At 30.3% G+C, this 11,996-nt stretch overlaps 2 protein-coding genes across 3 annotated transcripts; both read right to left on the bottom strand.

The window, feature by feature from the left end:
- Positions 1-3,534: 3,534 nt before the first annotated feature.
- Positions 3,535-6,733, bottom strand: LOC129917758 (phenoloxidase-activating factor 2-like). The gene is made up of 3 exons (XM_055997848.1): positions 6,603-6,733; positions 4,633-5,013; positions 3,535-4,571 (listed from the first exon to the last, which is right to left on the bottom strand). The coding sequence occupies exons 2-3, from the start codon at positions 4,993-4,995 to the stop codon at positions 3,702-3,704; spliced, it is 1,233 nt and encodes a 410-aa protein (XP_055853823.1). The 5' UTR covers positions 4,996-5,013; positions 6,603-6,733; the 3' UTR covers positions 3,535-3,701.
- A 1,258-nt stretch (positions 6,734-7,991) lies between these two features.
- Positions 7,992-10,349, bottom strand: LOC129917764 (phenoloxidase-activating factor 2-like). 2 transcript variants are annotated; one of them, XM_055997862.1, is made up of 3 exons: positions 10,222-10,349; positions 9,129-9,361; positions 7,992-9,069 (listed from the first exon to the last, which is right to left on the bottom strand). In XM_055997862.1, the coding sequence occupies exons 2-3, from the start codon at positions 9,351-9,353 to the stop codon at positions 8,230-8,232; spliced, it is 1,065 nt and encodes a 354-aa protein (XP_055853837.1). In that variant the 5' UTR covers positions 9,354-9,361; positions 10,222-10,349; the 3' UTR covers positions 7,992-8,229. The 2 variants fall into 2 exon arrangements, with proteins under 2 accessions (XP_055853837.1, XP_055853847.1); XM_055997872.1 differs by lacking the exon at positions 10,222-10,349 and adding an exon at positions 9,480-10,030.
- Between the last annotated feature and the right edge of the window lie 1,647 nt (positions 10,350-11,996).

The following is an 11,996-nucleotide window of genomic DNA, read 5'->3' as shown; positions in this document are numbered from 1 at the left end:
AGGTATTTAAAAAAAAAAAAATTTTGAAAATTGTAGGAGCCGTTTTTTAAAAAAATAATTTTTTATATATAAAATTTTTTTAACATTTTTCAAAAAAAAAGTTGGTATGCCATTTTGAAGAAATAATTAATTTACACATAAAAACTAAATTTCAAAATTTTCAAATTTTACACACTTTTGTATAAAAATTTTCATTTAAATCGGGTTAATTTTGTACGAGATATTCAGAAACGAAAAAAACCGTTCTATGACAGGTACCGTTAATAACGGTACAAAAAATATTTTTTTTATTTAAAAAGTTGGCCCTTATGTGTAGTATTACACACAAAAATTTTAATCAAAATCGTTAGAGCCGTTTTTGAAAAAAATTAACTTTTCTATTTCCGTTATATGGCAGGTACCGTTAGTTTTGGTCATAAAAAAAAAATTTCAAATTCCCCTCTAGGGAATTACCAAAAACTGCTAACTACCAAGTTTGAAGAAAATCACTTCACTCGTTTAGGCTGCAGCTCCAGATAGAGACAGACGGACAGACAGACAGACAGACAGACAGACAGAATTGCCGGACCCACTTTTTTGGAATTCTCCATCATCGTAATGTCATGTAAAATTGTTATCTCGAGTTCGATTTTTTTTACGAATCCTAAACTTGCCCTATAGTACCTATATCGCAAGTAAAAATTGTTACACTCATGAAAATTGGCAAACAGTTTGCTTTTGGGATAAGAACCAAGTACAAAAAAAGTCTTTAAAAAAAATTGTGTGGAAGGGTGTTTTTTCGCAGACAAGAGGAAGGTTGTGAAGCTCAAAAATATACTGAAAACAATTGTTTGTGAAATTATCATATGACATTGAAACTCATGTTTCTAAGGAAATGGCGACCGTAAAACACTGCGTATCCAAAATAGTTCGTTTGTAATAAACTTTATTAAAAGGTCTGTTATGCTATACATTGCTATGATGTATTTGTTGTTAAATTTAATGATTGCATGAAATTCTGAGTTCTCGTGAAAGGTCTTAGACCGATTAGTCATTAGTTCTTTATTAATTTCTTATTCTTATTTCCAAATTGTATTTGGTGCTCAGTCAATATTTTGCGTGATTTTCTAATTGTGTTGGAAACTATGAAGAAGAACTCTTTCACTTTTGTTCTTTCCCGTGTAGTCAGAAATTCATGCTATCCTTAAATTCAACATTTAAAAAAGTTTTTTACTAACCTTCTTTGGGTACGCAGTGTTTTACGGTCGCTATTTCCGGTCAAAAGACCAAAAGGATAGGCTTTTCCACTATTTTCATTCACAAACCTTTGCTAAAGCGTAGTCTACCAACTATTACTTTTAGAGTATTAATTAAGCTTATTTTATCTTTTAAAAATCAACACCTAACTACTTCTTAAAATACCAATTCGGTTCTGAAAGGGTACAAAAATTAAATAATATGGAAAAATGACCTAATAAAAAAAGTCGCATTTCTTAAGAAAACAAATATTATCTTGATTATTTACGGAATATTCTCAACAATGTTATACCATTTTGAAAAGAGAATTGAACATACCAACTTTTAGGGTAACTTGCCGAAACATCTTAGTGCATTTTTTTACACTAAGGTTCATTGAATTAGAGTCATGTAAAATTTTTGAGTACTAAGTTGGGCAAAAAAGTGATATTTGCTTTAAAACTGATGCAGCTGAGTTAAAAGTTTTGTATGCATTTTGGTAGCAGGGTTTTCCAAGGTTCCGTAGCAAAAGAAAAAATTGAGAACACTTAAGATTTGTAGTCACGGCACATGAATAACTGTCACAGGGTGACCATTTTTTCGAATGCCCATAACTCACAAAATATATGGCTGCGATTTGTTTTATTATTTTTCTGATAACTGCCACCACCTACCCTATCTACCGTTTTCGTTTCGACGTTGACTTTTGGGACACCCTGTATATAATCAAATATAAACGTCACAAAATCAGTTCATCGATTTTGTTTTGTGGATATTTTAAATGCCTTCATACTTGAAACAAAATCTTTTATGTATGTTCTCATCATATTCAATAGTTAAATGATCAGACAGGATACTGGCTCAGACTATCAAACGCTCTTCTTTTAAAATAATATTCATAGTTCAATTTTCTCAGTGCATATAATACCCAATCAATGTATGATCGTTGGATTGCAATATGCAATATGGATGTGAATAATAACACTGTGCAAGTCGAAATTCTTGACAGGCGCGCGAATAACTGTTTCGCCCTATTTTGGACCCGAGAAATCCATTGGCATCATTAGTTTTTCGATTTATCGGTACGACTTCGAACAAAATTTTTTTTGAAAGATTTTCAATTATTTTGAGAATTTTACACTTTTTTTAGTCATTTTTTATCCAAAAACAGTATTTATATTGTTAATAATTCTGCTCAAACGTTATTTGCTACCAGTAGAAAGACATTATAAACAATTTTGAACAATTTATTTGAAAATTTAGTGATTTTTTTTTTTTTTAATTAAAAAAATCTAAATTTTTTACATTGTTAATCGTTTTTTCGCTATTTTTGTTCTCTTTTGCACAAATACATTGCATGTTTTCCATTAAAAATTAATTCAACTGTTAATTTAGTGTTGGTTAAACTTCGACAGTCTATCGATAGCATCGATAACAAAAAATATCGAGTATATCGATACTTCACAAAACTATCGATAGTTTCAATACTTAAAAATTATTTTACCACAAGGCTACCGATATTATCGATAGCTTTGAAATTAATTAAACACAATTTGAACTACAAGTTAAGTTTTCGTTTGACATTGGATATAAACAACGAATTAACATAGTGTTTGGTAGATATCGATAGTTTCCATTATCGATTGTGTCGATAGTTTTGAGAAAAAACTTTCGATAATATCGGTAATATAATATGGTAAAATAATTTGGAAGTATTGAAACTATCGATAGTTTTGTGAAGTATCGATATACTCGATATTTTTTTGTTATCGATGCTATCGATAGACTGTCAAAGTTTAACCAACACTAAATTAACAGGTAAATTAATTTTTAATGGAAAACATGCAATGTATTTGTGCAAAAGAGAACAAAAACAGCGAAAAAACGATTAACAATGTAAAAAATTTCGATTTTTTTTATTTTTTTCAAAAAAAAAATCACTAAATTTTCAAATAAATTGTTCAAAATTGTTTATAATGTCTTTCTACTGGTAGCAAATAACGTTTGAGCAGAGTTATTAACAATATAAATATTGTTTTTGGATGAAAAATGACTAAAAAAAAGTGGAAAATTCTCAAAATAATTGAAAATCTTTCAAAAAAATTTTTGTTCGAAGTCGTACCGATAAATCGAAAAACTAATGACGCCAATCGATTTCTCGGGTCCGAAATAGGGCGAAACAATTAATCGCGCACCTGTCTCAAAAAAATTTTTCAAAAAACTTGCACAGTGTAATGTAAAAACGATTCAAAGCAGTTTTAATGCCATTTCGTAGCCTTTCCAATTTGCATTGTTTCAAGAAAAATTAAATCAAAAGTCTTATTATAAGCATTTAATGGTTTTTATTCTCTGAAGCAATTCAAGGAGTTATACAAAAATCTATTTACTAGAAATTTGCTATCAAATGAAGTTGAACAATTTTTGTTCTAATTTTAATTGTTATTTTTTAGCACTGACTTTGTCCAATTTTATAATTAAAGGCACATTTATGGCGTAAAAGAATTTACATGGATATCTTTATAAGCCAACTGTTCATCAATCCAAGAACGGAGATGTGGAATGCTTGCATAAACTCCAGGCACATTTTCGTCAAAACATCCAATACCCCAAGAAACAATTCCAACTTGGTAGTATCGATTTGGATTGTTGGCCATTGGACAAACTAATGGTCCACCACCGTCTCCTTTGCAAGTATCTTTGTTATGTTCTCCACCAGCACACATAAAACTGGAATGCAATTCAAAGGATGGCCCTAAACGTGTTTGTCTTAAGTCGTTTTGACATTTAGCATTTGGAACTACTGGCAACTCAATTTTCTTCATAATTTTTGGATATTTTTTTGATCTGAATCTTTTCCTTCCCCAGCCAGAAGCAATACAACGTGACATGTCGAAATTTGTATTGACTGGTGGCAAACAAACTGTATTGATGTGAGGATCCTTATCGAATGGTGTCTCGAGGAAAAGTAGAGCAATATTGTTTTCCAAACGAACATCATCAAAATTTTCATGCATAATTTTTTCTACGACTTGTCTGTCCTGGTGTGGAAATGGTTCGACATCGGAATTAGATTGCCATTCACCAGCTCTGACCTGAATATTCCGGGCTTGTGTGGATTTCACACAGTGAGCTCCAGTTAAAACGACTGTTGGAGCTATCAACGAACCTCCGCACTTGAAAGAGCTTTTAACTTTGCCATTAGTAATAATTTTCTCCGAAATTAGCACCATCCATGGAAATTCACCAAATTCAGCTTCGTCATCAGTGGGTTCTTTGATTTTGATTCCAAGTCCATTTTTATTTCTATAACCACATCCAACTGTTGATGGGAGTGGGTTTAAAATTGGTTCATCTGACTTGAATAAAAAAAAAACAGAACTGTAAAAAAGATTTAAAGTTTTATCAAAGTTTTCTTACTGTTTCACTTATATCACAGCAAGTTTCCAAACCAATATTACATTCAGAACCCAAGTGAGGTTGAATAATAAATCCACCATGATTGTTAAATTTTCCATTATTGCAAAGATACTGACGAACACATACCTTATTAGGACCACATAGCTGATATGAGCTGACAGTTCGTTCACGTGGTAGGTTTTTTTGTCCAACTGTTGTAACAGGATGGTCTGTAGTTTCAAAATTCGATTTTCTAAATACTTGATCAATGATTTCAATTGGATATTTTGTGTTAGAAAAAATATCATCCAATAAATCTGGGTCAAGCTGAGCCACACATGATCCAATTAGAAAAATTGGGATGAGAATTAATTTTGCATTCATCCCAAAAATTTATTAAATCTGAAATTGGAGAAATAAGTTTTTAGCTGTTTTGAAATATGTCTGTGATAAATAAAGAAGAAGATGCAAATGAATAATGGACAACCTTATCATATTCTTTTTACTTGCGATATATAAAAAAAATCGTAAAATAAATCAAACTCGAGATAACAATTTTACATGACATTACGATGATGGAGAATGCCAAAAAAGTGGGTCCGGCAATTCTGTCTGTCTGTCTGTCTGTATATACCTCGAGCTACAGCCTAAACGAGTGAAGTGATTTTCTTCAAACTTGGTAGTTAGCAGTTTTTGGTGATTTCCTAGAGGGGAAATTGAAATTTTTTTTTTATGACCATAACTAACGGTACCTGCCATATAACAGAAATAGAAGAGTTAATTTTTTTCAAAAACGGCTCTAACGATTTTGATTAAAATTTGTATGTGTAGTATTACACATAAGATCCAACTTTTGAAATAAAAAAAATATTTTTTGTACCGTTAATAACGGTACCTGTCATAGAACGGTTTTTTTAGTTTCTGAATATCTCGTACAAAATTAACCTGATTTCAGCGAAAATTTTTATGCAAAAGCGTTTAAGTAAAGGTAATATTAAAATTTTAGAAAATTTTCAAAAAGTGCATTTTTAGATTTTTAAAAAATATTTCAACATTTTTTTTTGAAAAATCAATTTTTTGAAAACGGGATGGTGAAAAATTTTGAAATTTCGTTTTTAAGTGTAAATTAATTATTTCTTTAAAATGGCATACCAACTTAAAAAAAAAAAATGTTAGAAATTTTTTATATATAAAAAATTGTTTTTTTTTTTTTAAACGGCTCTAACGATTTTGGAATTTTTTTTTTTTAAATACCTTTTTATGCAAGTAATAAAATGGCATACCTACTTGGTTTTTTGTAAAACATATTTAAAACGGTGTTTCTTGAATAAAAAGCTTTAACATTAGATTTACTTTTAGCATAAGAGAAAGTACGTGCGACCCCAGTCGTGCATTTTATTTAATTTGAACTCAATGAACTAATTAAAGAATAAAGGCAAATAAGAAGCGGTTTGGCATTATACAATAAACATATATGTATATTATCAAAAGATCGTGTTATCTCCGATTCCTTAACTGAATCATAAACGCATTAACGCGCTGAGTACAAAGAGACACTGCAGAAAATGAAGCATTTAAGCTCTACAAGCAAAAAGAACGGTTGAACATTGGCTTCTCAGAAGAATAGAAGGATCTATTACATTTACATTTATTCCAGTCTGTAAATGTAATCAGTGAACAATGAAGTTACTCAAAAACTATAAAATTTAAATTGTAATTGTATTATTTTGTTACCGTACAAATACAAAAATTAATGTTTCATTAATTTTCCATAGAAAATGGGATTATTTTACGGCAAAAGAGCAGATAATCGAAAATCAAACACTTAGGTAATTTCAATAATTCACCTTAACAATTCACATTAAATTAATTCAAGAAATTAAGTTCACAGATAACAAGCTTTTGCATTATTCTTGTTTTTGAAAAAAAAATTAAAAAATTATAAAATATGTACATGATTCAGTTAAACAGAAAAAAACTTTAAGTAATACCTCTCAGAGAACTCGTGTTAAATTGTGTACTGAACGGTTAAACGGTTATAATAGTACTGTCTAATCTATTAGCTTTAAAATATTACTTTTATGTTGTCATGTTTATTTTTGCTCAAAAATATGATATGATAATGTGATTCCAAGTATTTTTCTTAAAAATATGTTTTATAATAAAAATGACTGATAAGCTCAGATTATGCGGATGTTTTGGTAGGTGGACCAAAATAAGTACTTCTTGAATACAGTGAATCTGAATATTGAAAAAAAATTGAAATGTTTATCAATATATATATATTTTTTTTTTTAACTTGGTATACATATAGGTAATTTATTTATACTTTAATCTTTAACACTGCTCAACACACTCAAATTTTCCAGACCGTTGTTTGTCATTACTAAATGGAGAATGCTGATTCCGAAAACAACATTACTTTTCTTCTAGCAGCTCTTGTTTTTAAACATAAAAGGGCATACAAATTCAATTAAATCTAAGCATAACTTAAAAAATAGTAGGAAATTGCCCCCAAAATGTAAAAAAAACTAATATTAAAAAAATAGAGCTCTTAGAAAAAAATTAATTTGATTTTTAGGCTTACTGACCTTAAATACATCAAGTTTGATGTAAAGTTGTTGGCCAGCGGCGGCGTTATAGAGGGTGATTCAGGAGCAATGTGCCAAAAACCTAGAGCGTGTAGGTTAGGTCGAGACAAGAAAAAAATCGTAAGGGAAGGGGGGGGGATGTCTATTTTGAAATTTACATGAGTAAAGGTATACCAAAGTAATCGTTTTCTTAAATCTTCATCAAACTTACATCAAACTACAACATATATAAATTACACATTGCCTCAAATATATTTTTGGAAAAATATGCAGTTTTCAGCTTGCCTCAAATACCTACCCCAAAAATTGGTGCCAGCTCTACTTAGCGATATTTTAAATGATATTTCTTTGTTTATAAAAAAAGCGATCGAAAAACAACTGCGTTACTTTACGAAAAACTTAAATTTAATTTATAAAATTATAGAATTAAGCTCACTAATATGGCAATTTTTAACATTTACATTTCCATCTAATCTAAATCGAAGATGAAACCAAGTCCATTGATTCGAGATTTGTTTTTATTATTGACAAAACATACAAAATTCTAAATATAAATTAAATGCAACCGATGTACCTCAAAAAGTTCATTAGTGACGCAAATGTTTCAAATTACGCTAGTCAAGAAAATTAAAGTTTGTTTCGCCACAAGAACCAAAATACACTTTTCTGAAGATTGAAAGGTTGCTAACTTGAATCCGAAGTCAGAAATATTAAATTGTCTTATATGTTTTTTTTTGAAAATTATCTACAGTTATAAAATTCAAAAAAAAAAAAAAACATTTTGGCTTTTTTTGGGTTATGCTTAAAAGTGTGGTAATTTATTTCAACATAGGTACTTTATTATATTTATAATTTTATTTTTTTTTATAACGCTTTAATGGTATTTATTGTTTATAATTTATAAGTTGTTCAAGGATTAATAAAAAAGTCTATTTACTAGAATTTAGCTACAAAACAAAGTTGCTCTAGTCTTAGTTGTTTGTTTTTAGCACTGACTGTCCACTTTTTTATATAATTAAATCCACATTTATGGCGTAAAAGAATTTGCATTGATTTCTTTGTCAGACAATTTTTCATCAATCCAAGAACGGAGATGTGGAATGTTTGCATAAACACCAGGCACATTTTTATCACCACATCCAATACCCCAAGAAACAATTCCAACTTGGTAGTAACGATCGGGATCGCTGGCCATTGGACAAACTAATGGTGAACCACCGTCTCCTGTGCAAGTATCTTTTCCAAATTCTCCACCAGCACACATAAAACTGGAATGCAATTTAAAGGATTGTCCTAAACGAGTTTGTCTTAAGTCGTATTGACATTTAGCTTTTGGAACTACTTTCAAATCAATCTTCTTCATAATTTTTGGGTATTTTTCGGATCCGAATCTTTTCATACCCCAGCCAGAAGCAATACAACGTGACATGTCGAAATTTGTGTTGACTGGTGGCAAACAAACTTCTTTGATGTGAGGAGCCTCATCGAATTCTGACTCGAGGAAAAGTAGAGCGATATCATTTTTTAAATTGTCAGCATTAAAGTTTTCATGTTTAATAATTTCTACGACTTGTCTTTCTCGATATGGATATGGTTCGGCATTTGAATAAGTTTCCCAATCACCAGCTCTAACCTCCAAATGCAGAACTTGTGTAGCATTTACACAATGAGCTGCAGTTAAAACGACATTTCGAGCTATCAAAGAACCTCCACATTTTAATTGGCGTTGAACTTTGCCGTTAATAATCATTTTCTGCAATATTGCCACCATCCATGGAAATTCACCAAATTCAGCTTCATTATTGGAGACTTTTTTGAATTTGTATCGTAAAACTCCATTTTTATTTCTATAGCCACATGTGCTTACCTTGAAAAAATAATATAAAGATTAAAATAAGGTTCAAAGTTTTATCAAAGTTTTCTTGCCTCATTATTATACCCATTGTTACCATATTCTAAATTAAAGTACCGTGCACGGGGAAATGTTTCTGGTTTTGTTGTAACTATTGAGCCATAATCCTTGGGATTTGGTTCATAATTATAACTCGAAGCTGGTAAACCGAAGTTAATCCTATTTTCGATATTATCATAACTCTGAACCATACATAACCCAATTAGGAAAATTGGGATGAGAATTAATTTTGCATTCATTATCAAATCTAAAATTGGAGATAAAAATTATTAATTAATTATTATTAATTATTATTAATTTGAAACGGATAGTGTGAAATAACCAACAAAACATTTAATAAACAATGCTTTCTGGAATCTTAATACCTTCGCTATTGTACAACTTTCTTCTGAGATGAAGTACTTGAGTGCTTGAGTCTGATGTAGTGCCAACACTTCGTTGATCAAAACATACTTACTCTGTATGAAAGTATTAAGCGGCCCATAGACACCACACTTGTGTCGGTGTGCGGAAATGTGTGATGTGTGTGGGCTGGATTGGACACCAATTTTCGGTGTGAGACACGGAGCGAGTAAAATCAAAAGATTTTGATTTTTGTATGTCGGTGTCTAATTACAACAATTACTATGTTGTTGCATATAAATTGTTGTTGAGTGCGAAGCGTTGGAGGTTTTTTTCAATTAAATTCCTATTCGTGCTTGCGAATACTGATGATTTTTCTTCTTTGAGATCTCTTGTGTGTACAATTTGGTGTGGCGTGTGTGGCGAAATGCAACACCGTTTTCAGTACATCCGGTGTGCACACAAGTGTGGTGTCTATGGGCCGCTTTAACAAAATATTTATTTTCAAAATATCATCTAATTTTAGTACATTCCCGAAACCCGAGCAGATAATTAAAGTTCTTCCTTATCACAATTTTGATATCAGTACGAATATTAAAAAAAAATATAACTTTTCAAACTACTGAAGAGAACAATTAAACAGATACCCAATGCATAAAATCCCTGCATATATTTTTATTTGCCAATATTCCTAATTACTTAAACAACTTAAACATACAATTTTCGATTTAAATGATTCAATTATAACAAAAAATTCAATAATACCTTTAATGAGAATTTGTATTAATTGTGTACTGAGCAGTAAGACGGTCGTATTTAAACTGTCTATGTCTATCTATAAGCTTTCGAAGATGGCTTTTGTAGAATTTCTGTTTCAACAAAGGTTTATTTTTGTCAAAATTCGGTCGTAAGGTCAGATTATATGTGGATTTTTTTTCCATTATCTGTAAAAGTTAAATTTGAGGAAGAAATAAATTTTTTACTACGTTTAAAATTAATAAATTTAAGCCAGAATGAAATAATTTATTGAATGAAACAAGCTAAACAACAACTTTCTTGAGTAATATCCTTCATTCAACGATATTCGATACAATTTGGATTTACAACAGTCGGAAAAAGTATTTTGACAAAATGAAAATTTTTCTAGCTAATGAGAATAATCTGTGACTGTAAAACATAAAATAAAGAGTTGACGGCAGTGTTGCCGCTGGGGAATACGAGAAGGTCGCAAAAAAGGTATTGAGGATCATTTCTAGTTTTTTGCTCTCTTTTTCATATGAAGTTTTTTAAAACTTTTGGTTCAATTCTTAGCAATTCTTTCTAGAAACGTGTTTTAACTCTGATTTTGAATTCACACCCAGATAACATGCAGAAAACTTCATTAAAGAACTATAGAACTGCATTACCTAGGGCTGCCAGATAAAATTTTATTAATGTCGGGACAACAAGTCTTAAAAGTCGGGACAAATCGGGATAGCAAAAAAATACAAGAAATCGAAAATAAATAAAAATTAAAAGAAATAAAAATAATAGAACATGCATTTGACTTCATTTCTTACATTTTATACAAAAGTATGGACCAATTTGGTAAAAATTCCATTTTTTTAAAACTAAACTAAAAGAGAAATAACAAAGTCTTCATCCATAAGAAATACTAATTACTAACTATTTCTATTAAATTTAACGTTGCCTTTTGAAAGCGGAAGTTTTTAAAATTGTATCCGATATGACAGTTTTTTTTTTATTTTTAATGTTGACTTTAAATAAAATTGAGAATCAATAAATTGAAGCTAAAAGTTTTTAATGTTTAAAATTTGAATACATAACAGAAAAATAATGGACCATTATTTTTTTTTTAATGTGTAATAAAAAAAGGGAAAGCAATACAAAACATACTGCGAATGTTCTATAGAAAAACAATTGAATTTGAAACCTGAACTGACCTCATTTGCGAAATTATCTCATTTGAGCTCTAGTGAAAACAGACTATAAAGAAATGTCTAATCTAATTCATTTGTTTTCGTAGTAGCCCAGGGAAATTAGTAAATTAAATCGCATTTTTGGCGGGACAAATTTTTTTTCATGGAATGTGTTCGGGTGGTTGTCCTTATCATAAAAGTCAATTTGTTGGGATAATTGGAGGTTGGGAACAGCCGCCATCTTGGAAAAGAGATTGGTATCGTTTTTATTGAATAGCTCCATTGTTATTCATTTAAACAAAAATTGACAAAGGTAAGACTTATTAACAATAAAATTATCTAAAAAATGATATACAAAACAATTCCGTGAGTTTATTAAATAAAATTTTATAGTTGGTCAAAGTGCGGGTTTGTATCGCAAGGTTGGGGCACTTTTATTTTCTTCCCCAAAGTTTTCGAATGAAAACGGATTGTCGGGACAAAATCGGGACATTTTGTAAATCGGGACAGGGTAAAAAATTCGGGACTGTACCGCCGAAATCTGGACGTCTGGCAGCCCTATAATCCAGACTTAAGCCTTAACTACATTTACCACTTTTTGCAAAAGCAAACAAGTTTGTT

This window comes from Episyrphus balteatus, chromosome 1, assembly GCF_945859705.1.
Source record: "Episyrphus balteatus chromosome 1, idEpiBalt1.1, whole genome shotgun sequence".
In the NCBI taxonomy this organism is placed as follows: Eukaryota; Metazoa; Arthropoda; class Insecta; order Diptera; family Syrphidae; genus Episyrphus; species Episyrphus balteatus.
The sequence above is the reverse complement of the archived record's forward strand: the minus strand, read 5'-3'. Positions and strand labels throughout refer to the sequence as shown.